Source organism: Aulonocara stuartgranti (assembly GCF_965226115.1).
Source record: "Aulonocara stuartgranti genome assembly, chromosome: 22".
Lineage (NCBI taxonomy): Eukaryota > Metazoa > Chordata > Actinopteri > Cichliformes > Cichlidae > Aulonocara > Aulonocara stuartgranti.
Window position 1 is genome coordinate 32,803,035 of NC_138957.1, and position 25,545 is coordinate 32,828,579.

General features: G+C 43.6%; 1 protein-coding gene and 1 long non-coding RNA gene across 2 annotated transcripts in view; one reads left to right on the plus strand and one right to left on the minus strand.

Annotated features, from left to right (window-relative positions):
- The window catches only part of LOC309699266, a 348,161-nt gene that overhangs the window by 178,519 nt on the left and 144,097 nt on the right, over positions 1-25,545 (minus strand). The gene's annotated exons all lie outside the window — the stretch shown is intronic.
- Positions 10,313-25,194, plus strand: LOC309699237 (major histocompatibility complex class I-related gene protein-like). The gene is made up of 5 exons (XM_082522188.1): positions 10,313-10,322; positions 10,994-11,272; positions 19,107-19,433; positions 20,875-20,982; positions 23,003-25,194. The coding sequence occupies exons 1-5, from the start codon at positions 10,319-10,321 to the stop codon at positions 23,125-23,127; spliced, it is 843 nt and encodes a 280-aa protein (XP_082378314.1). The 5' UTR covers positions 10,313-10,318; the 3' UTR covers positions 23,128-25,194.

The following is a 25,545-nucleotide window of genomic DNA, read 5'->3' on the forward strand; positions in this document are numbered from 1 at the left end:
GAGCTGCACGCCCCAGTGTCCTGGAGGTGTACAGGTCCTGCAGAGCTGGGAGTCTGCAGCCAATCACCTTCTCAGCAGAGCGCACAACACGCTGCAGTCTCTGTTTGTCCCTGATAGTGGCTCCAGCGTACCAAACGGTGATGGAGGAGGTGAGGATGGACTCGATGATTGCAGTGTAGAATTGCATCATCGTCCGTGTTGGCAGGTTGAATTTCTTCAGCTGCCTCAGGAAGTACATCCTCTGCTGGGCTTTCTTAATGACGGAGGTGATGGTGGGCTCCCACTTCAGGTCCTGGGTGATGGTGGTACCCAGGAAGCGGAATGAGTCCACAGAGGTGATGGGGGTGTCAGACAGGATGATGGGGGGAGTGGAGCTGTGTGCTTCCTGAAGTCCACAATAATCTCCACTGTCTTCTGGGCATTCAGCACCAGGTTGTTGTGGCTGCACCAGGACACCAGACGTTCAACCTCCCTCCTGTAGGCAGACTCATCCCCGTCCGAGATGAGTCCAATAACGGTGGTTTCATCTGCAAACTTGATTAGCTTGACAGACTGGTGGGTGGAGGTGCAGCAGTTGGTGTACAGGGAGAAGAACAGAGGAGAAAGAACACAGCCCTGAGGGGAGCCGGTGCTGATGGTCCGGGAGTCCGAGACATTCTTTCCCAGCCTCACGTGCTGCTTCCTGTCCGTCAGGAAGTTAGTGATCCACCGGCAGATGGGATCAGGCACATTCATCTGGGAAAGCTTGCCTCGGAGATGGTCTGGAAGGATGGTGTTGAAGGCAGAGCTGAAGTCCACAAACAGGATCCTGGCGTAGGTTCCTGGGGAGTCCAGATGCTGCAGGATGAAGTGTAGGGCCATGTTGATGGCGTCATCTACAGACCTGTTGGCTCTGTATGCAAACTGCAGGGGATCCAGGAGGGGGGCCGTGAGGGTCTTGAGATAGGAGAGAACTAGGCGCTCAAATGACTTCATGACCACAGATGTCAGAGCCACGGGTCTGTAGTCATTTAGTCCAGTGATCCTAGGTTTCTTGGGGACAGGGATTATGGTAGAGGACTTGAAGCAGGCAGGCACATGACATGTCTGCAGTGAAGAGTTGAAAATGCCAGAAAACACTGGGGCCAGCTCATTTGCACAGTGTCTGAGGGTGGCAGGAGACACACCGTCTGGACCGGGAGCTTTTCGAGCATTCAGACTCTTAAACTGCTTCCTCACATCTGCTTCATGAATATGAAGAGTTGTGGTGGGAGGAGGTGGTGTGAAATCCTCTTTTGTGTGGGGTGAGGAGGGGGGTGTTGTAGGTGAAGTGTTTGAAGGTGGTGATGGCTCTATGGAGGGGGGAGAGGTGGGGGAATGAGTGTCCAAAGTGTCTCTATTGTTGGGGCCGTTGGAGGTGTGAAGGCTGCCTGATGGCTCGTCAAAACGGCAGTAAAAGTCGTTGAGGGTGTTGGCCAAGAGCAAGTCATCAGTGGAGTGGGGGGTTTTAGGCTTGTAGTTGGTGATATTCCTAAAACCTTTCCACACAGAGGCCGAGTCATTCTCTGAGATCTGCTGCTGCATCTTCTCAGAGTGCTGATGTTTAGCAATGTCCACTTCTTTAGTGAACCTGTACTTGGCCTCTCTGTAGCAGTCCCTGTCTCCACTTCTGAACGCCTTTCTCTTTTCCAGCCACAGCTTTTTGAGTTTAGGAGTAAACCAGGGTTTGTCATTGTTATAACTCACCCTGGTGCGTGATGGCACAATGCTGTCCTCACAGAAGTGGATATAGGAGGTGACAGTGTCCGTAAACTCGTCCAAGCTGTTAGAAGCAGCCTTCATTGTGTCCCAGTCTGTAGACTCCAAACACGTGCGAAGCTCCTCCACAGCCTCGTTGCTCCACAGTTTTTTGGTCCTCACGACAGGTTTGGAGAGCTTCAGCCTCTGTCTGTACGCGGGGATCAGGTGGATCATGACGTGGTCAGAAAGTCCGAGTGAAGCGCGGGGCACCGCACGATAGGCCCCGCTGATCGTGCTGTAACAGTGGTCTAATGTCCTCTCCTCTCTGGTCGGGCATTTAATATACTGCTTGTATTTGGGAAGCTCATGGCTCAGATTGGCTTTGTTAAAGTCCCCAAGAGCAATGATGAGAGAGTCCGGGAATGTCCGCTCCATGTGCAGTATCTGCTCCGCGAGTGCACACTGAGCTGCCTGCGCATCCGCATCTGGCGGGATGTAAACAGCGGCCAGGATGAATGAAGCAAACTCCCGCGGAGAATAAAACGGTTTGCAGTGAATAAAAAGGTATTCCAGAGAGGAAGAGCAGTGCTGAGCAATCACTGTTACGTCTGTGCACCAGCCACTATTAATGTAGAAGCAGACACCTCCACCTTTGGTCTTACCAGAGAGAGAGGCCTGCCGGTCCGCGCGCAGCAGATGAAAACCCTCCAGCTTTAGCACGCTGTCCGGGATGTCCTCACAGAGCCACGATTCCGTAAAACATAAGACACAGGAGGAGGCAAAGTCTCTGTTCATGCTTCTCATCAGGGCCAGTTCGTCTGTCTTATTCCTGAGTGAGCGTACATTGGAAAGGAAGATCCCAGGAAGAGCAGTTCGCAGTCCACGTCTCCTCAGACGCACGAGTGCGCCAGCTCGCTTACCTTTATTTCGGCGTCTCACTTTCCTGATCAGAGTCTGCAGTAAATCTGCCGCAGATGCGACAAATATTGGAAGTAAATCCACAGGTGTTGTAGTCCTGTGGTTAAGAAGCTCTTCTCTGGTGTAAGAATATCCAGAGGAGTGCCCAGACACAGAAGTTATGCACAAAAACAAGACAGAAGTAACGCACTGAAGCACCAGGGCATCCATACGCGGCGCCATTATGATGGCTATAAGGTTGATTACGTCGATTAAGCATCATGAGGTGGCGCGTGAGGGGTGGTTCCCTATTTTTTATTTATTTATTTTTGTTGTTGCTGGGAGTTGGAACCCTATTAGTTAGGTTGCTTAATATTTATGCTAAGTACTCTTTAAAATACCAGAATAGGGAGGATGGTGTAGGTTTAAGTTTATTAGATTGATCAGTATTGCTGAACTATGAAAAAATTTTTTTGTGTATAGGTATAACAGAATAGCTTTAGTATAGTTGTTGTTTTAAACTTGGGTATGAACTTGCAGACTTGCAAAATGCAGCAAGATATTTTAAAAAACAGTTTTGTTGATTAAAAAACACTATATCGGATTCATATCGGTATCGGCAGATATCCAAATTTATGATATCGGTATCGGACATAAAAAAGTGGTATCGTGCCATCTCTAGTCTGGACAGGATATCACTTCATGATATATCATGTGAGATTACTTTGAAAAGGCTACGTGATATGTGAGACTGTCTGATTTGGAAGTCTTTTGCGGGGTTTTTTTTTTGGTAGTGCTAATGGGAGAACCACTTTTTAACAACAACAACATCAACCCCATCTCTGGCGCCGGGGCCCACCTCTCAATTTTAAATCCATGACATTGAGAGTTCTTGGGAGGGGCCGTGCTAACACCTGCTGCTCTCTGGCAGCAGCACCATGCTCTCCCGTGTTTTAAAGGCACCTTAGAACAACACGCAGCAACACTACACATGAGCGAGAGGAGGGAGGTTTGGGGTCTTCACACACCCCTGTTGTCTGCTGGCCATCGGGGCGGGGGTGCTGGGAGGAGGTGTTGGCCGTCCGATTGGGATCTGGGATGCGGGGCCTCCCTGCTGCTGCGGAGCCTGGGGCGGTCTGCTTGCCTCCACCCCGGGGGAAAGGGTAACATCTCCTGGGTCTAGGTGCCGTTTCCCCCTCCAGGGGTGAGGGTACCTGGACCTGGGGTATAGAGTTTGTTTGGAGAGTGTGATTGTGTGTACAGTGTCCATGTATGTCTATCCCTACGTTGGGTGAGTGCTGAGTATTTGTATATGTGTGCATGAGGGTGGGAATGCATGTTTGTGCCTGTGTGTGCTTTTCTGTGTTTATATGTCAGGTCGGGTCTTACACTCCACCTCTCTGGGAACTCCCGGGCCCTCCAAAGGCCTATCTCGCCTCACCACACTCCCTGCCGGTAACTGATGCCCTCAGGGGTCGGTGCGCTGGTGGTTCTTGGTGTCCGGGGCTGGGTGCTCAGGTATGTACCAGCTCACTCCCGGTGACTACTTGGCGGGGCCTGGTGCCTGTTGCTCGGTCAGGCCTCTTCCGGGGCAAAGGGGGCCCTCGGGCCTCTGGGCCTACGGCTCGGTTCTCTCTGGCACAGTTGGCTGCCGGCAGAGCCGGCGGGCACACCACTGCAGCCCCCTCTGGCTTCTGCTCCGTGACTACTGGGTGACCCCTCATCTGGGGCTCTCCTCAGCTCTTACCAGGAGGGTGGCACGGATGCCCCTCCGGTGGTCCTCCTTGGGCTCTCGCACTCTGGGGCCTCTGGATGTCTGGAGGCTGGATCTCCTCCATGCCTGCTTCATGCCCTGGGGGACGGGGCTATGGCTCTCTACATCCTCTAGCAGACCATTACATGTGGAAACCATTTGAATACAAGCGCGCTGATCCACACAGGTGTGCACACGGGTGTTCACTGTTCATAGACATAAACTACACCTTTATTGGCTGCTATTTCCAAGCACATTATGCGCTGTCGGTCCTGCTTGCTACACAACAACATTCAATATTTAGTATTTACTGCTGTTTACACTTGGCTAGTGTTGTGTTTAGTATGTTGCTCTGTTTTTTTTGTTTTTTTTGGCTTGTTTTCTCTTCTTTTTCTCTCAACAGGTGATCCAGGAGATTTTTTTTTCTCTTTCTCTTTTTAAGTGCCCTTTCTCAATGGCCCTCTTCCCTTCTGTTTTTCTTTTCCTTCATCTTTCTTTCTCCCTTTCCTATCCCTCAGTCATGTCTGTCCCGTCTGTAACAACTGAAAATAAAATAAAATAAACAATAACAACAAAGGTTGATCAAATGGACCAATACGGCAAGGCTGTGATGATCCGTTTGGCAAAGTAAATCCAATGGGTATCCTTGTTGGTCTTCAGACAACAATTCTGACAGCTAAGGAACCAAATGGGACAGGCAAAAAAAAAAAAAAAAAAAAAAAAACCAACAACAACAAAAGCAACAACAATAATTAATAATAATAAAAATAATAATCATCATCATCATCATCACCATCATAATAAAGCTTACATAAGAGAGTTCAGGCTGCAGTGAAGAATAAAGGTCATTACACCAGCACTGACTATCAAGCTCATTAGAATTATACAAACTGTCTTGATGGATGCTCAGTCATCCAGGTAAGGAATCAATCTCCAGAAATATTGATTCTGTTCATCTGCATGTGACGTTTTCTGTGGGAGAAGCATTTCATCACTCATTCAAGTGACTTTTTTGGTCTCAGCTGACTGCAGTTTTCTCCAACCTTTTAAACAGTACATTTGCATAATGACTGAAACTAGCACCACTGGCGAACAATGGGCTGTGTGGTCAGTTTATTGATCATTAATATGCAAATTATGCAGATGATGGTGAAAGATGTACCCGTAGGGCCCCTCCATGATTCAGAGATGGTCTTTCCCTTTTCATGTAAATGGCCTCCTTGACTCCCCACTCAAACCAGCGTTTCTCCCTGTCCATGATGCACGGACTACACTGCCCCTGAGGCTACATTCTTTATGGCTATGCCTGTAACACTCTGCCTATTGCCTTCATATTAAATCATTTTTTGAATATTGAATTTTTAAAAATATTTCCTCACGTCATTATGCAGGCCGCAAGTAGAGGTGACATGGGCCGCGAGATTTAGACACAGGCATTAGAGCCTCTTAATGCGTGTTTTGTTTGGGTTTCCACCGGCGTGGAATTACCAAAAATAGAGAGGGCATAGCCTAACATATTGTAAAGTACCCTGCTGGGGTAATAGGCTGGCCAAAGGAGGAGATAGAAGCCACTGACATAAAGACAAGAAAGCTCCTTACCATGCATGGAGGGTTTCACCCCAAATCCAGCACCCTGAGGCTGTACGCTAAGCGGAAGGAAGGGGGCCGGAGACTGGTGAGTGTCAGCACCACAGTCCAGGATGAGACAACGAACATCCAAGAATACATTGGGAAGATGGCCCCAACTGACCGAGTGCTCAGTGAATACCTCAGGCAGCAGAAACCCAAGAAAGAGGAGGGAGACGAGGAACCATCATGGAAGGACAGGCCCCTGCACGGTATGTACCACCGGCAGATAGAGGAGGTGGCTGATATCCAGAAATCCTACCAGTGGCTGGACAAAGCTGGACTGAAAGACAGCACAGAGGCACTAATCATGGCAGCACAAGAACAAGCTCTGAGCACAAGATCCATAGAGGCTGGGGTCTATCACACCAGGCAAGACCCCAGGTGCAGGCTGTGTAAAGATGCCCCAGAGACAATCCAGCACATAACAGCAGGGTGCAAGATGCTAGCAGGCAAGGCATACATGGAACGCCATAACCAAGTGGCCGGCATAGTGTACAGGAACATCTGTGCTGAGTATAACCTGGAAGTCCCGAGGTCAAAATGGGAGATGCCCCCAAGGGTGGTGGAGAATGACCGAGCTAAGATCCTGTGGGACTTCCAGATACAGACGGACAAAATGGTGGTGGCTAACCAACCGGACATAGTGGTGGTAGACAAACAGAAGAAGATGGCCGTAGTGATCGATGTAGCGGTTCCGAATGACAGCAATATCAGGAAGAAGGAACACGAGAAGCTGGAGAAATACCAAGGGCTCAGAGAAGAGCTCGAGAGGATGTGGAGGGTGAAGGTAACGGTGGTCCCCGTGGTAATCGGAGCACTAGGTGCGGTGACTCCCAAGCTAGGCGAGTGGCTCCAGCAGATCCCAGGAACAACATCGGAGATCTCTGTCCAGAAGAGCGCAGTCCTGGGAACAGCTAAGGTACTGCGCAGGACCCTCAAGCTCCCAGGCCTCTGGTAGAGGACCCGAGCTTGAAGGATAAACCGCCCGCAGGGGCGTGCTGGGTGTTTTATATATATATATATCATGCATCCATTGGACGTAAAACTTACATCTTATTGCACCAGCATGCATCTGCTCTTATATAACTATCATTAGCTTACAGCTTTAAGTGTTAAAGTTATGTGCTGACTAAAAATGAAGACAAAATGATAGTTTATTAAATATACCTGTAATAAAATTAGCAGATTGTCTCGATGGAATTTAGTAAACACAGCCATCTGCTCCTTGCTATCTAAAATATAATAAACAGGACACTGGAGTCAATTCTTGACCATCTCACACTTCTGTTTAATCAGTTTGACTAACCCTCTGTTTGACATTTATTCATTTGTGTGAAAACTATAACTTTAATCTCAGCCAAACCGATTTACTCGGAAACAAATAAAACACTGAAAAAAGCCAAACAAGAACGTTTTTAAGTTATCTAAGTGACTTATATATTGTTTAACCTGAGTAGCCAAAACCATGGAGGTCTGAAAACGATGCGCAGACTATTAAATTAGTCCAGGGGCGTTTTTAGCCCATTTTTGGAAGTGCTGAAGCACCCCCAAAGTGAATCAAAGCACCCCCAAAGATTTCTTACTTTTTTTTGGCAATATTTGCTGTTTGTGTCACACACTACTAAAAATATAAAAACCATACAGTACTTGGTTGAGACATAATGTTTTAACAACAAAAGTATAGATATCCCCCCCAAAAGAAAAGAAAAAAAAAAGGGTTTGTTCCAGCTCACCTCTCCCCTGCTCTGGTTCTAGCGCCCTTTCTGCCAGTAGCTGAGACGCAGTGGAGCAGAGGTGTAAGTGCCTGGCTTAAAACAGGACATTTTGGCTGCATTTAACCTTCAGTTACTCTTTATATAGTTTGGTAGGAGTCAGACCATGTTTCTTTTTTAGCTGAAAAACATTACACCAGGTAACCTGCAGTGTTGACAATGTGTTTTCCAACGATGTTTGCTACCCTACAATCTGTCCTACTCTGTAGTAAAATCAGCGACATTTGACCGTCCTGTTGCTCCCATTGAAATTTATACAGTCTATTTATAATCTAAAATTTAAAATTGTCCGTAGCCTGCTGTTGTTACCACTGTCCTGTTTGAAAGCTGCTTATTTTGTCATATGTGCATGTGCCAAGGTACTAACTAGATAACTGACTGGATGCCTATTAACCTTATAACTCCTGTTGTGTGTGTGTGTGTGTGTGTGTGTGTGTGTGTGTGTGTGTGTGTGTGCGCACAGAGAGACAGCCAGGTTCATAATGGATACAAGGAAGTTTTTTCAAAAAAAGGAGCCACGTTAAGGTAAAAGTTTAAGATCAAATGATCCGTCAAGGAATAGGATAATGTTGGATCAGTGTTTCAATATTTATATCTTTTATTAGATGTACATGTGGTTTGGTTATTTGCCTTTTGGTTGAAAGTACACTGCGAGACGACTTTTTATTAGAGATCTTAATAGTATTTTTTTCATGTTAATGTAATTTTTTTTCATCTAATTGAATACAATATATTTGTGTATGATTGTCAGGTTACGATATGTATTTTTTTTATTCCAATCCATTCTTCCTTTCATCATTTAAATAACCTTTATCAGATTTGATGGTTTTGTTACAGAGTTTAAAAAAAGTGTTTTGCTTTTCTTTCATAAATGTGGGGATTAAATTGTGTTAAAATGTACAAAACAGTGATGCCATGTTTTATGACGAGGACCCAGGCACAGAGAGACTTGATGCATTTAAGAATCTTATGATTTAATAAAGAAATTTGCCGACTTGAACAATGATGGTAAAATTATGATAACTGATAATGGAGATGAAGACAACAGACAAAGAGGACAGGGAGGAACAGGGGTTTAAATGCACCAAGGAGACAGTCAGAGAGAACTCTGGACAACTGGAGACATTTAAGAATGCAGGGACTGACAGAGACAAGGAAGAAGTCTCATCATAAAGTTTACCTTGCCTGGCTGGGCAGCTCTCTGGGTGCTCAGCACCCCCAAAGCTCTGATCCTAGAATCACCCCTGAATTAGTTGTTGACGATTTTGATAGTCGACGTAATTGTGGCTGCCTTACTCTGGACAACTGTTTTTGTCATGTAATTGGATTGCACTTTGTCAGGCCTCTACCCTAAGACTTGACCAATTTGAGTGTCCCACCTGAAGGCTAGGCTTCTGCTGGTCTAGCCTTTATGGTCACTAAGGCACGTAAACCCCCTGACCGCGTTAAGGGGGCAATCCCTCGGGAAAACAGAAAAGCAAAAAAACAACAAATGAAATGAAACATTGCTCATCAGATTCTAACAATTAAAACAGAACATTTACCTTAATTGGATGGCCTAATTCAAGTAAATTTGCAAAATGAAGTAAGAATAAAATAAGACCTCTCAATATAGCCAATACTTACAAAATGGGTTGGTATAGTAAAAAAACAACAACATAAACACCTGTTTATCGTGGTTTCATTGAAAATCAAATTAACAGAGAGACGTTAAACGCACCTCAGTGCCTGCCGTAGCTAAATGGGAGAAAGTACGTTCTTCGCAGCTGGATGGTTAATAAATTGGATTTAACTTAACCACAATACTTTGACATGAGTTCTTTATAAACTTGAGTCTAACATGAAGGCAGTGGCAAGATGCGTCACATGGATGTTTAGCTGGGGAGAGTGGCAGTTCTCTGCTGAGTGCTGTGTGAGCCTGCGCAAAAACAGAGCACGGAGGCATAGAGCGAATGAGACGTGAAACCTATCATCTCATTTGTGCCTTTTCCAATGGATTTTTCAGCTACTATAATAAATCTTGTTCATATTCAGTTTGTGGGTAATCTATTATTTTCTTTCTCAACTTTTAAAAGTTTGACTTAAGGTGGCAGGACATTTGTTTAAGGGGTCATTGCCCCCTCTTGCCCCAGCGTATAGCCGGCCCTGGTGTTGCTGCTTTACCAGGTGTAACAATTAAGTTTAGCATCCAGGCATCCATGAAAATAGAATTTATTAAATTTAACGGAGTTCGAAGTTAACAGGAAGTTTTCTCGCTAGTTCCCACCTAAACATGATATAGCATGTTCTGACTGAGAAATTTGTGAAAAAATTAAAACATACAGCTCTGCTATCACTTCCAACATAAATTAAAAGAGAAATCTAAACAGCAGTGACGTTTGTAGGGTTACTGAAGTTGCACTAGCTGGTATATAATGATGTGCTACGTGAGATAATCCATCCACAATACGAGGTTAGTCATTATTAAACTGCAACAACATGGGAATAGAGCAGCTGTGAGAGAATTCAACGTGAATAAATCGATGGTACGGAAGTAGAGGAAGCAAGAATGAGTTGAGTAAAGTTTGAGTTATCGCTTAATGCGCCGTCAGTTTCTGTCAGTGGTCAGTTTCGATCTCTTGTTTTTCTTTTAATCTTGACACACCAAGCCTACTTTTACATGTTGCAGAATTCCATCACCTTCATATTCATATTTGATTACTTATTTTTTTTACCTCCGTTGTGGCTTTGTGTATATTTAGTTTAATATTTGTATCTCATGATTCATTCTTGTTATAGTTAGTATTTACTTTGTTGCGTGGTTTCTTTAGTTTATTAGAAGTTTAGGACTCTTTTCTGTGGTTTCTTGTGAATTTATTATATTAATTTCAGTTTCTGTTCTAGTTAGTGATGTACACGTTGCAGCGTTGTCTGCATTTCTCCTTCCTTGTTCCCCTCTCTAGTTCTTCAGTCATCTATGTCGATTTAACCCTCGTTTCCTAATCTTGTTTTATTTTGGTAACTGTTATTCTTAGTTTCTTGTGTTACATTTACTTCCTCTGCCCAAATATTTATACTTTCCAACCATGCATCCCACATGTGCTCTCCTCTCACTATCCCATGAGTGCGTTTGGGTCCACATCCTACCTGCCATGCATCATATCCATGACGCAGTGCACCCGTGACAATGTGCAATATTAAAATAATATATTGCTATCTCTCTTTTCTTTGTTTCTCTCTTCAGGTTTTCACATTTTACAGAACAGAGAAGTCTGTGAATGGGATGAAAAAACTGGAGAGGTGACTGGATTTTCACAGTACGGTTATAACGGAGAAGACTTTGTTGAGTTTGATCTGAACAGACTGACATGGATCGCAGTGAAACCAGACGCTGCTATTACTAAACAAAGATGGGATGCTGACAGTGTTGGAACAAAATACAAGGAAAACTTCCTCACTAACATTTGTCCAGAGTGGATGAAGAAGTCTTTGTCCTATAGGAAAAGCTCCCTGCAGAGAACAGGTAGAGTCACACAACCTGATGTGGTTTCATCGACGCAGTAGTGTTTATTTTGTGTTGCATGGTCTTCCAAGAAATACAGTTGTATGACAAAACATTTTGGGATTAATTTTGTATTTCATCATTTTGTTTACAAAAAACAATACAAGAACACATTATACATTTTCAAAAATTAAGAAAACCATGTGCAAGGGTAGTTGTAGATAATATTTTAAAAGATTGTAATGAAATCAGTTTCACATTTTTTGTAGCTCATTCCATTTAAAGGCAGCAAAATATTTTAGTTTAGCGTAAACAAGAGGTACACCTAATGTTAAAATATACTGTGATGTGTTTTCAAATCCCAGTTATCTCTGTACAGAACTCTGGATCGGCTCTCGTTCAAGGGTTCAGAGTCTCTCGTCCTAGGAGTATTACCACTATAGGTACCACAATAGAAACTTATTTAAACAGATGGTGTTGGGAATTCACCCAGCAACTAACTACCTCAATCTGAATTTCCACCCTGCTGCCCCCTAGGTGACGCACCCTACTAGCAACCCTGAATAGGTATTATCAACAGCCAATCTAGGTACTAGTGGTAGAGTGGTAATGGTGGTAATGGTGAACAACAACTGGTGCAACAGTGCGAACGTTGTTCCTCTCACACGCTCCTGCACACCAAATCTGGAACTACTGTCCATCATGTGTCGTCCTTTTTATCTACCTCGGGAATTTACATCGGTCATTGTAAGTGCCGTTTATATTCCACCACAAGCGGACACGGTCACCGCCTTATGCGAGCTGCATGAGGCACTCACACAGCACCAGACACAACACCGGGACGCTGCGCTTATTGTGACGGGGGACTTTAATAGCGCCAACCTCAAACGCGCAGCGCCGAACTTTTATCAACACATCACCTGCCCCACCAGAGGTGAAAGGACACTGGACCACTGCTACACTACGGTCAAGGACGGCTACAAGGCACAATCCCGCCCCCCGTTTGGCAAATCTGATCACGCCGCCATCTTCCTCATGCCAAAATACAAACAAAGGCTGAAACAGGAAGTTCCGGTTCAGAGGAAGGTCGCGCGCTGGACGGATCAATCGGTGGCCGCGTTACAGGACGCACTCGATGACGCAGACTGGGGCATGTTCAGAAACAGCTCCGACGATGACGTCAACGTGTTTACGGAAGCGGTTGTGGGATTCATTGGGAAACTAGCGGATGATACCGTGGAGACAAAGACTATCACAACGTTTCCCAACCAGAAGCCGTGGGTGGATAAAACCATCCGCAACGCTCTGAGATCCCGCACCGCTGCCTACAACACGGGACTCATGACGGGGGACATGGACCCGTACAAAGCCGCGTCATATAACGTGCGGAGGGCGGTGAAAGAGGCGAAGCAGCGCTACGGGAGGAAACTAGAGTCACAACTCCAACAGAGTGACTCTAGGAGCCTGTGGCGGGGACTAAGGACAATAACGGACTATAAAGCACCAACAACCGGTATGACGAACGCGGCCGTGACTCTGGCAGACGAGCTGAACACTTTCTATGCTCGCTTCGAGGCTGCAGCTAAGGTCTCCAACAATGCTAGTGTTAGCGGCGCTAACGGCTGCAGACAGGAAGATACTGCCAGCACCGGAAACGTGCTCGTCATCTCCGAGCATGAAGTAAGGAGAGCCTTCAAGAGAGTGAACACCAGGAAAGCAGCAGGACCAGACGGCATCCCAGGTCGTATCCTAAGAGACTGCGCATACCAGCTAGCTCCTGTGTTCACTGAGATATTCAACATCTCTTTATCTCAGTCGGTGATCCCCACATGCTTCAAAGAGTCCATCATTGTTCCTGTCCCGAAGAAACCCCACCCTGCTTCTCTCAATGACTATCGCCCTGTAGCCCTCACCTCAGTAGTGATGAAGTGCTTTGAACGCCTGGTCAGAGACTTCATCATTTCTTCACTACCAGACACACTGGACCCACTACAGTTCGCTTACCGTCCAAATCGTTCCACAGACGATGCCATCTCTCATCTCCTCCACACATCACTCACTCACTTGGACACTAGAAGGGGGAATTATGTTAAAATGCTCTTCATAGACTACAGCTCTGCATTTAACACCATAATTCCCTCCACACTCACCACCAAGCTGGAGCATCTGGGACTCAGCTCATCTATGTGTCAGTGGATCTCCAACTTCCTAACTGGCAGACCACAGGCAGTAAGGATGGGCGGACATGTCTCAGCCTCCACCACTCTCAGCACTGGAGCCCCCCAGGGGTGTGTTCTGAGCCCCCTGCTGTACTCTTTGTACACATATGACTGCGTGGCCACTACCAGCTCCACCACCATCATCAAGTTTGCTGACGACACCGTCGTGGTGGGCCTGATCTCTGATAACAACGAGACGGCCTACCTGAAGGAGATTAGGAATCTGGAGAACTGGTGCCAGAGGAACAATCTCCTTCTAAACGTCAGTAAGACAAAGGAGCTGATAGTGGACTTCAGCACTAAGCAGGAGAGGAACTACCAGACCCCCGTCATCAACGAGTGCCCAGTGGAGAGAGTGGACAGCTTCAAATACCTCGGAGTTCACATCACGCAGGACCTGTCATGGTCCTGTCACATCAACACCGTGGTGAAAAAGGCCCGACAGCGTCTCTACCACCTCAGACGCTTGAGAGACTTCCAACTGCCCTCCAAGGTGCTCAGGAACTTTTACTCGTGCACCATAGAGAGCATCCTGGCGGGAAACATCTTAACCTGGTTCGGGAACAGCACCATGCAGGACAGACGAGCTCTACAGAGGGTTGTGCGGTCAGCTGAGCGCACCATCCGCTCCGAGCTCCCTGACCTGCACTCAATCTACAGCAGGCGGTGCTGGACCAAGGCCAGGAAGATCGTGAAGGACCTCAGCCATCCCAACAACAGACTGTTCTCTCTGCTGAGGTCAGGAAAGCGATTCCGCTCCCTGAAGACCAACACAGAGAGACTGAGGAGGAGCTTCTTCCCGCAGGCGATACGGTCTCTCAATCACACCACCACACAGTACTGACCCACACATATGGTTCTTACACACACACTGGACTTTCTGGACTTTGGTTTTGCACAACACTGGTCACTATATTCTTCATTTCCGGTTAATACTTGTACAGCTGCTGTTATTGTGTGTATATATTTATTTACATTTATATTTCTTCATACATTCTTATATAGTTCTATATTGTGTATTGTGTATTTTGTATTTTGTTGTACAGTTATTTTATTTTCAACTTTAATTTATATATTTATCTTTATCTTATTCTTCCCAGTTAAATTTACCCTTCATTCAAATTTGTGTTGTACAGTTATTTCATTTTTAACCTTAATTTATATTTTATTCCTTCTTAGTTAAATTTACCCTTTTTAATTTTTCATATTTATTTCCTATCTTATTCATAGCCTTTTCCTTTTTTGTTCTCTTTAGGTCACGAGCAGTTGTCCAAGCATCTCACTACATATCATACTGTGTATGACTGTGTACGTGACAAATAAAATTTGAATTTAATTTCAATTTGAGATGAAGATGGAGGCTTGAATGGAGCCTGAGTGATGAGGGAGAGACAGAGATGGGGAGGAGGTGGATTGCACTAAGCCAGGGGTCGGCAACCTGCGGCTCTTTAGTCCTTATAGTGCAGCTACGCGTGGTTTGGGAAATTAAATTAGAAGTATTTAGCTGAAGTGTATTTTATTTATGTTAGTTCTTTTTTAACTTGTAGTTCTAAATTGGAAGATTATTGTGATATTGAAATATAAAAATAAAATTATATTCTATTATTTCTTCATCGCTCAAAATAAGTGTCACACTCGCAGAAGCCGGTGTACCCGCCGAAACGCCGTGCATTTATCGAGACTTTCAACCCCAGGTAGACCAATTATGGATCTTCGGATCCACATTATGTCAGCAGCTCCACCGTGAACTATGTTAAAAACAAACACCGCTCACGCCTCACAGATGACAGCTTACAGTCCTGCGTAAAGATAAAAGTGACTTAATACAGCCCCGATTTGCAGACGCTGTGCGCAGAGGTTCGGGAGCAGAAGTCCCATTGTAAGCATACAATGGCAGACCGACGATATTTGTATGAACACGCTTTTCAGCATCTCTTTATTGACCACACATGGTTGCTGTGAGCTGACACAACAGCAGAGAGAGCACAGACGTTAAGGCGGCGAGGCGTGATTGCGGGTGCCGCTCAGGTGTGTCCGACTCCCCTGCAGGTGCGCTGCACACCACGCCCCGCCACACGCATTAACCTGATAAAATACATATTTAGGCAGAATTTTGCAAATATCTATTTTTCATCTTTTAGCAGCATAGAGCTTTTTTTCCAATTACTTTTTAAAAGTCAGGTCAAGGCTCCAAAATCCCAAAGGCGATATAAGGGTGACGGCTCACAACAGTTTTTGTTTGCTACATGGATCATTTTTAGTTCAGCTGGGTGTCTTTCCTTTTGTTATATTTCTTTAAGAGATCAAAATGTGTTAATTACATAAATAAAATGTAATTTTCTCTGTAGCACTTCATGGATTTCATAAACAACACACCTTAGTTGTTCACACAAAGCATAAAGGTAAAAAAAAACAGTATATACAGTGTTATCTTCATTTTAGATGTCAAAAACTATTTGCGGCTCCCAGTGTTTTCTTTTGCGTGGAAACCGGGTCCAAATGGCTCTTTGGGTCTTAAAGGTTGCTGACCCCTGCACTAAGCTGTCTGTACGGGAGACTGAAAGATGCGCAGTGAGATTTAAAGTACGAGGAGTGAGGACTGATTGGCCTGACAAAGGCCTGGAGAAAGATCATTGGTTTAAACCCACCATGTTACAATTAGCTTCACAGCTAATTGTAACATGTGTAAACTCAAATGTGTAAACTCTGTAACATATTGTATTATTTAATAGTTTAGTCCAGGGGTGGGCAAACTTTTTGGCTCAGGGGCCACGCTGAAGTTTAAAATTTACAAAACGGGCCAGGCCAGCACCAGATGCATACATATCAAACAAAAACATTAAGAAAGCATTATAGCGGCGGCAGTGATGACGACGGGGGAGCCGCGCGAGGGGCTGCTCCAGCCGGGAGCGGCGGCGGTGAAGGAGGAGCTGAGCGAGGAGACAGAGGTCCCCGTGCCAGGGGAGTCTGCCAGGGGAGCTGCATGGCATTTGCATTTGCTATCATGCCCTGCCAACTTAAATATGGTACTGGGTCCTGCATTGTGGTTGTTGTTGGTTGTGTTGTTATGTTGAGTTGGGAGCAGGAGAGCTGCAGCTCTGTGTGTCCGAATAAAGAGATGCTTCAAAGCATGACTGTTTGCCGTGGTCATTCACAAAGTACTTAATTAGAGTAACGCCACACTGCGTACCCCGCGAGACACACCAATCTTCGGCTGGCCGGAATAAAATGCCCAACGGGCCCGAGGTGGCCCGCGGGCTGTAGTTTGCCCACCCCTGGTTTAGTCTGTTACCGTTACTGTCTTGGAGCACCTGTAACCCACATAATTTCCTTAGGGATTGATTGAAGTAATCTGATTCTGAAAAGGACAGTGACCCCAAGCATACCTCCAAATTAGCTACAAAGTGGCTTAAGGGCAACAAAAGTCATGGTACTTGAGTGGCCATCACAAAGCCCTGATCTCAGTGCCATAGAAAATTTGTGAGCGGCACTGAAAAGACAAATGCGACCAAGGAGGCCTACAAACCTGACCCAGACACCAGTTCTGTCAAGAGAAGTGGGCCAAGATGCCAGCAAACTATTATATAAAACCTTTGGAAGGACATTTGGCCCAAGTGAAACAGTTTCAGGACAATTCTACAAAATACTAAGGATGTGTGTATACTTCTGACTTTGATGAAAATAATAAAAAAATACCTAACAATTTTCTCTCTATTTATTCTGACATTTCACAAAAAACATGTTAATATTTATTGATCTAAAACCAAAAAGTTTACTGTATGTGTTTTTTTCAGAAGGATGTAAATGTCTGGTTTCAACTGTACATGTAATTGTACCTTGAGCTTTCCTGCTGCTCCGCTCCTCCCCTCTTACCAAGTTATGCCAGAGGACACAGAGCAGACACATTTGCTCACTAGTGCTGTCTAAAACCTGGTCAGCTTGAAGTTTTAGGAGGGAAAACAGAACAAACCACAGCAGAGAGCAAGTGATCAACACTTGCTTCCAGACGTTCTTGTTGCCAATTTTTAAAATATTTTTCACCGTACCATGTTATTGAATACAACAACAACTACTTCTGAACGTTAACTGTTTATCACCTCTTCAGACATTTTCACTTCAGACCACAGGAGAAACACACCTTTTCATCATTTCCAAGATTTATTGATGATTTCTTACATTAATTAGTTAAAATTCTTTTGAAAAAGAGTTTCCATATTGCAGTTTATTTAGGATTACATTTAGCTTAAAGAGTGCAGTGTTACATCTTAGTATAACTGCAAGAAACCTGGTAACTCTTTGACTTGAATAGCTTGTTCTGTTTTAAATTACAAATTCAATTTTGTTTTGATTTTCAGATGTTTGCTTTAGTTATAGTCACAATTATCTATGGAGCTTGGAAAGAAAGCGACTGGACTTCTTTAAGCTTCTTGAAGACGTTTCACCTCTCATCTAAAGAGCTCCTTTAGTTCTAAAACGAAATGGTATTAGTATTTAAATGCTAGTGGGGGTTGACCCCTAACCCACATGATTAGTCATGTGACTCATCGCATGACCCAAGTTGTGAAAAAAGGTGTGGGTCATGTAAGGACAAGAAACGCATTATTGGCTAAAACAAGCATTCAATATTTATTATTTACTGTTACTGATGCTCATGTTGGTTGCTTTTGTAGTTTCCTTACTGTGTTGTTTTCTTTTTGCTTGTTTTTTTCAGAAGGTGTTGAAGCAGATTTTCAGTGTCTTAACAGTGTAAAATCACTAACCAAATTATCGACTTGTGTTGGAGTAGCCCAAGCCACCATTCACTTTTTTTGCTTTTATACATTAAACACCTTTCTTTAACCTATCATGTGACCTATTGAGGCCACATGATGCAAGATGTGAGTAGGGGTTGAGGCACCTGGGACTGGATCTCCAAACTACATTGTAGATAACGGACAGTTGGTGTTGTAAGCCACCCCCTTTTTTCATCTGAAACCTCTGGTAATAATGACCCATAACTTTTTTTTTCACACTTTGGCTCATGTGACGAGGCACATAATCAATAGTGGGTCAATGACCGTCTTAAGGGACAGGGTTTAGATACCTGGGACTCTCCAATATTTGCCCCACAGTCATGACAATTTGCATATTAATGATCATGAAACTGACCTCACGGTCCATTGTTATTCAGTGGTGCTAGTTTCAGTCATTATGCAAATGTAGTTTTTTTGGGGAATCCTACAGTCAGCTAAGAATGTGAAAGTCACTTGGATGAGTGACAAAATGTTTCTCCCACTGAAAAAACTACATCCAGATGAACAGATAAACTTTTTGTGATTACTTTACCTCGATGATTGAGCGTGCATAGAGACATTTCCGCCATTTGGTTTCTCGGATGAGAGCTGAAACGTCTAAAAGAAAGTTTCTTTCCAAGCTTCATAGACTATCATAACTTGGAAGCCTGAAAACCTACACAGAAAATCAGTCACAATTATTTTCCGCTGATACTATAATGTTTTATATCTAACACATACACTGTACATATACTCCTATTGAATTTCTTTTTCTTTGTTTTTCTTTGTATCCTCATCTGGTTTATTTTCTAATTGCTATTTCTTCCTTCCCCCTGCCTGCATTGCCTCCATCTGTCTCTACAGTTCTTCCCTCAGTGTCTCTTCTCCAGAAGACTCCCTCCTCTCCGGTCAGCTGCTACGCTACAGGTTTCTATCCTAAAAGAGTCATGATGTTTTGGATGAAAGATGAAGAAGAGATCCATGAAGGTGTGGATCACAGAGAGATCCTCCCCAACGATGATGAGACCTTCCAGATGAATGTTGATCTGAATGTTTCATCAGTCAAACCTGAAGACTGGAGAAGATATGACTGTGTGTTTCAGCTCTCCAATAGTGAACAAGTCATCACCAAACTGGACAAAACAGTGATCAGAACAAACTGTGCAAAAACAATACTTTGCAATGATGGAGGTGAGAGAAACATTATGTTTGCTGATATTGTTAATGTAATGCTTGATTTGTTTATCCTACATTGGATCCCAGGAGGCATAGCTATTCATGTTGGGAATAACTCTTGTAGATCTTAATGGGGAAGAATTTCTTCTTTTTTCTTAAATTATTGTATATTACAATCATTTTCTCTCTCTTTCATTGTACATATAAGTTGTTACTGTTAATATTAGTAAGAAAAAAATCATAACCCCCTTAATGTGATATTAGAACTTCTACATTTGTCACCAAACTACATAAATCCATGACCAAAGGGGCAGAAACAACATAAGTAATCGATCAATCAAGTAAGAGCAACTCATTTATTTCCCATGACTGCTAAAACTGTGTATTGTCTATAATGTGGTGCTTCAATGTCCATCCACCCACTTACTTCCCCTTATTTGGGGCCAAGTTGTGGGGGACAGCAGACTAAGAAGGTCTGGCAGAGAAGTCAGACCTCCCTCCCTCTCCCTAGCCGCCTGCTCCACCTTATATGGGGGAACACCAAGGAATTCCCAGGCTAGCCAAGAGATGTAATCTCTCCAGGGTGTCGTGCCCTAGGGCCTCCATCTGGTGAGACATGCCTGGAACAGTTGCCAAACTACTTCAGCTGGCTCCTTTTAATGTGGACGAGTAGCTGCTCTCCTCTGAGCCCCTCTTGAATGGCTGACCTCCTCACCCCATCTCTAAGGGAGGGGCCAGGCCCTAGTTTCTGTCGCTTGCATTTGTATCTCATTCTTTCAGTCACTACCCAGAGCTTGTAACTATAGGTGCTCAGTTCTCTCTTCACCATGATGGACTGGTACAGCATCCGCATTACTGCAGATGCCGCCCCAATCCATCTGTCAATTTCTCACTCCCCTCACCCGTCACTTGTGAACAGTACCCTGATAGATTTAAACTCATCCACTTGGGGGAGTGATCCCCAAGGCCTCCACCTCTGACTGCCACACATTGCAGCCAACACCTATTTCCCCTGGGAGTGGTAGGCTTACAGGAGGGCTTCTGACTGTTTCTTTGATTCAGAGTATGTGAGGTGTTAAAACTTGTAAGAATACCCTTTTTAAAGTTTACACTTTATACCATGTAACTCTGATAGTGAACTTCTACATTTTAAAATTCAACACTGTCTCTAACGTGTGTCTAATAAAATCCTCAGTTTATTTATGGCTTTTCACTGAGGCATATGTTACTGAATGCAGTTAGAAGTGAAAACTAGAGCTCCCGCTAATGAGTTACATAGTTAGTAATATAATTTTAGTGCATTTGTCCTGCTTAATTGAAATATGTAGTGTAGATGAAACCTATAGGATGGATGTGTGATTTTATTATAATGTTTTAGGCAACTGTTGTTGTGATTTGGCGCTATGTAAATAAAACTGAACTGAATGTACTTTTTAAAATTTTGTTTTTTACTTAGTAGAGACGCCCGATGCCAGGATGACTGCTGTCATCACTGCAGTGGTTGCTGCAGTGGTTGTTCTTTCTGTGGCTGCTGTTGGATTTGTTGTTTACAAAAAGAAAAAAGGTAAGAGATTCAAATGAGCGCAGCTGGCATTCTGATACAGACTGTAAACCTGAACTCATCTGGCATTTTGAAATCCTTTTTTTATTTCAGAAAAACAGTGTACCTTGAAAGTAAACGTCTATATAGTGGTCCCTCTCTATAATGCGTTTCACCTTTTGTGGCCTCGCTGTTTCACTGATTTTCTTTGTGCAATTTTGCATACTTTCTTTTTTTTTTGCGTCCTTATAAGGCTGCAGACCATTGTCAATCAATCTTGTGCTGTGTCTCCTGTACAGTACAGATTGTGTTCAACTTGTCAAATTTACATAATTCTTCGATCTCTACAGTGTGACTCTGAAGTGCTGTACTGTATGTATGTAAGTTTTCTCCCCAACAAACACAACAATGTCGCCAAACCTTTTTGCACCGTCAAAGGCACCTGCGGTAGCACTCAAAAAGAAAAGAAAAGGCAGAGGAAGATGCTAACCGTCGCACAAAAAGTTAGACTAATGGACATGCTAAAGGACGGTAGAAGTTACCGTATTTTTGGGACCATAAGGTGCACAGAATTATAAGGCGCATTAAGCGAAACAAAACTGTCAGATAAGTCAAACTTTACTCAACTGCATATAGAAGTCATTGAGTCCATGGACTCAAGTAGCTGCATCAATGCACTACGCAGACTTTTTGCTTTAAGAGGGCCTGTGAAGCAGCTGAGGTCAGACTGTGGTACAAACTTTGTTGGAGCATGTTCTGAATTAGGAATAAGACAAGATGATCAGAGTCAAGACAAGATCCTGAGATACCTCTACGAACACGGCTGTACATGAGAGTTCAACCCTCCACATGCCTCGCATATGGGAGGTGTGTAGGATTGGTGTAACCAGGAGGATACTGGACTCCATGTTGTCTCACGGTAAACACAGTTCCCTGACTCATGAAGTGCTCTGTACCTTGATGGCAGAGGTGTCTGCTATAATCAATGCAAGGCCATTAATCCCAGTCTCCTCCGATCCTTCTTCACCACTGCTGCTGACTCCTGCTATGATAGTAACGCAGAAACCTGGTGTACCACCTCCAGCTGGCGAGTTTGTTGGAAAAGAACTTTTGAAGTGCCAGTGGAGACGAATACAGGTACTTGCTGATGAATTCTGGACGCTCACCTTCCTGGCTCTTGAAAAGTAGTTTGGCTGGCTGTTTATCTATGTTCACACTCAGGGAGTTTAACACATAGAGAGAACAGTACATTATATATTTTTGAACATATAGCATAATGATAATACTAGTTATTGTAAACTTTACAAACCACCCAGCAGTATTCAAAGGAGCTTGCAAAGAAAAGCGTCTGGACTTCTTTAAGTTGCTTGAAAACGTTTCACCTCTCATCTGAGAAGCTTCTTCAGTTCTAAGGTCAAATGGTATAGTATAGTATAGTATAGCACGTATAGTGCATCTGCAGGTAAATGAACATCAAATCTCTAAGACAGACTGAAATCTGTATATTTATCACCCTTATGATAAAACCCATGTCAGCCATTGGTTTATGGACTTTGTATTTTGAAGCCTCAACATTTGCTTTATTGCTATTGCTACGTTGGTTTTTGTGAGCCTTTTGGGACCATATTAGAATCTGGAGTCGTGCACACTATTGTTTCATTTAGTGTGTATCCATAAGATTCGTACAGCAGATCCAAGTTGTGCCTTGAAAACAGGAAAGTCGTTTGCATAGAGGAGAACTTTAATAGCAGGCTTGTACAAAGTGAGGCTTTGTGCTCACATTTGCTGCAAACACTCGTTTTACCCTGTTTGATGCAGAATTCACTTGAAATCATGCAAGAACTGGACTTGTTTTTTATAATGTGTTCTTGTGAATTGATTGTGTATCGCGTATGTTTGATTTGACTTTCTGCAAGACAACAGTCGCCCGCTGGCCAAAAAGGTTTTCCAAATACCTCCACGTGATCTAGCCTTGATTTAGAAAAGAATAGCAAAAAAAATCTGCACCTCCTGCTTCAGATGCAATTTGTGTTTCTGTGTTCAGAGGCAGCGGTGAGAGGGGAGACCTCGGATCATCCAGCTGGAGAGCCTGACCAGGAGGAGTCGAACATTAACTCAGCTCTTCCAGGGCACCCTCCAGACTCGGCTGCTGGCAACAGCGAGGGATGACGTGAACGCCAGTGAGCCAGCGAGTCAGACCTTCTGAGGACGGTTTCACTTTTCTCTCTTCCGTATAATTGACTCTTTCCTCTGTCTCTCAGCTCCTTGTCTCAGAGTGGGAGGGATTTGAAGCACAAAGGGAAGATGTCATGGTCCTGGGTCGAGCGACCCAGTGTTTGAGTTTTATGTATCTTTTGTATTCATTTGTGCCCTAGCTTAGCACATCTAGTTTATTTTGAGATTGCTATTTAGTCCTTTGTTCCTTAGTTGTCATCTCCCCCTGTACTAAGTCTCCCTGGTTCATGCGTCATGTCTGCGTGGTTATGTTTAGTTCATGTCATGTCTAATCTCCATGTTTCCTGTTTTACTTTGAAAGTCTGTATTCAATGTCAGTGTATTCAGTTTCACTTCTCCTGTCCCGTCGTTAGGTTCATGTGTGTCAGCTGTGCTCCCATGTGTGGCTACTTCCCCTGATCATCCCTCATGTGTATTTAGTCTCTGTGTTTCATACAGTCTGTGTCGTGTCGTCTGTGTTCCCACCCTCCATGTCCTCACGGCCAGTCTGTACAATCATCGTCATGGTTTTCTGAGTCTCCTTTAGAGATGGCACGATACCACTTTTTTATGTCCGATACCGATATCATAAATTTGGCTATCTGCCGATACCGATATAGTGTTTTTTAATCAACAAAACTGTTTTTTAAATATTTTGCTGCATTTTGTATAAGTTCATACTCAAGTTTAAAACAACAACTACACTAAAACTATTCTGTTATACCTGTATGCAAAAAAAAATATTTCATAGTTCAGCAATACTGATCAATCTAATAAACTTAAACCTACACCATCCTCCCTATTCTGGTATTTTAAAGAGTACTTAGCATAAATGTTAAGCAACCTAACTAATAGGGTTCCAACTCCCAGCAACAAAAATAAATAAATAAAAAATAGGGAACCACCCCTCACGCTCCACCTCATGATGCTTAATCGACGTAATCAACCTTAATTTGATGCAGTGTGAAAAAAAATGCACAGAAATCAATTATTTTTCAAGAAATATTAAATAGATTCAACATCTTTCTTCAACAAAATTGCAGACTGCACAGATGGTACCTTCCCAAAGGAAAAAGTACTATAGCTTACTAGGGTATATATATTAGACTTAATAGTTACTATATACAGTAATGAACTTCTATTCATTTTACATCAAATTAAAACTTTGGGTGTCAGATAATTATTTGTTAAAAGCTAGACATTTTAAATGAGAATAAGAAAGAAAAGTATATCTTTGTGCCCCCTTTTCCCTGTTAATGCTCTATCGGCCCCCCTGGCTAAACTTTGCTAGATCTGCCCCTGCACAGTTACCAGCCGTCAGCTACGTAGAAAAAGATCCTTGAGTAGAAAGTAATATTAAATACATTCTAACAACAGCTGATCAAGCTTAAACGTGCTGCTGTTGTTCAGCCGCTGGTTTCCTCTTTCTGGTGCAAAGTGGGCCAAAAGCAAACTAGAGACACGGACTTGCGACAGAAAAGCCGATCAGCTGATCATTAAGCAGTTTCATGATTGAAGTAGCAGCAGGAGAGGCAGTCGCTTGTTAAGCTTAACGCAGGAATGCTTTACAAACATTCAGAGATGGACTTACACACTTGCTTTACTTCTCTCGGGATAACTTTGTCGGAGATGAAATGCCGGGTTGCTAGCGAAGCTCCAAATGCTATCCAGACCACCGACAGGTCCCGCATGCCACAGCCGCTCTATCACGTGATGCATACTGCTCCGACGTGCTAACGTTCTGAGGTGAGTTACAGCGTGTTGCAAGTTTTGTGAGGTGCTTTCCTGATATTTAATGGATTGGATTACATTTTTTATTTTTCTCCGATATCCGATCCAGTAATTTAGGTCAGTATCGGACTGATACCGATACGTAATATCGGATCGGTCCATCTCTAGTCTCCTTAGTTTATCAGTATCTGTTTCCCAGTTTAGTTTAGGTTCAGCTTAGTCACGGTGTTTCTGCTTTGTGTTGAGACCTGTCATCAGCCACAATAAAGGCTCGCTTTCAGTTTAAGTTTACTCCGGTCTACTCTCTTGTGTTCGCACCTGGGTCCACCACACACACCACTGCACGGTCTGTCCCCTCAGATCGTGACAGAGGAGCTTGTCATTTGGTTGGCTGATATGGATGTCCGCCTGAGTGAGGTTGACCAGCTGACAGTGTTGGGTGTAACACGTTACTGTATTTAAATTACTTTTCCACTGAAAAAGTAGAGTAACTAATTACTGTTCATTTTTAGGTATTTTAAATACAGTTACTTACAATGTACTTGCGTTACATTGTAAAAATAACTAAACTCGCTGAAAATCATTATTTAATTTCAATAATTTATCTTCTAAAGGTAAAAATAAACTCTGCCGCTTTAACAT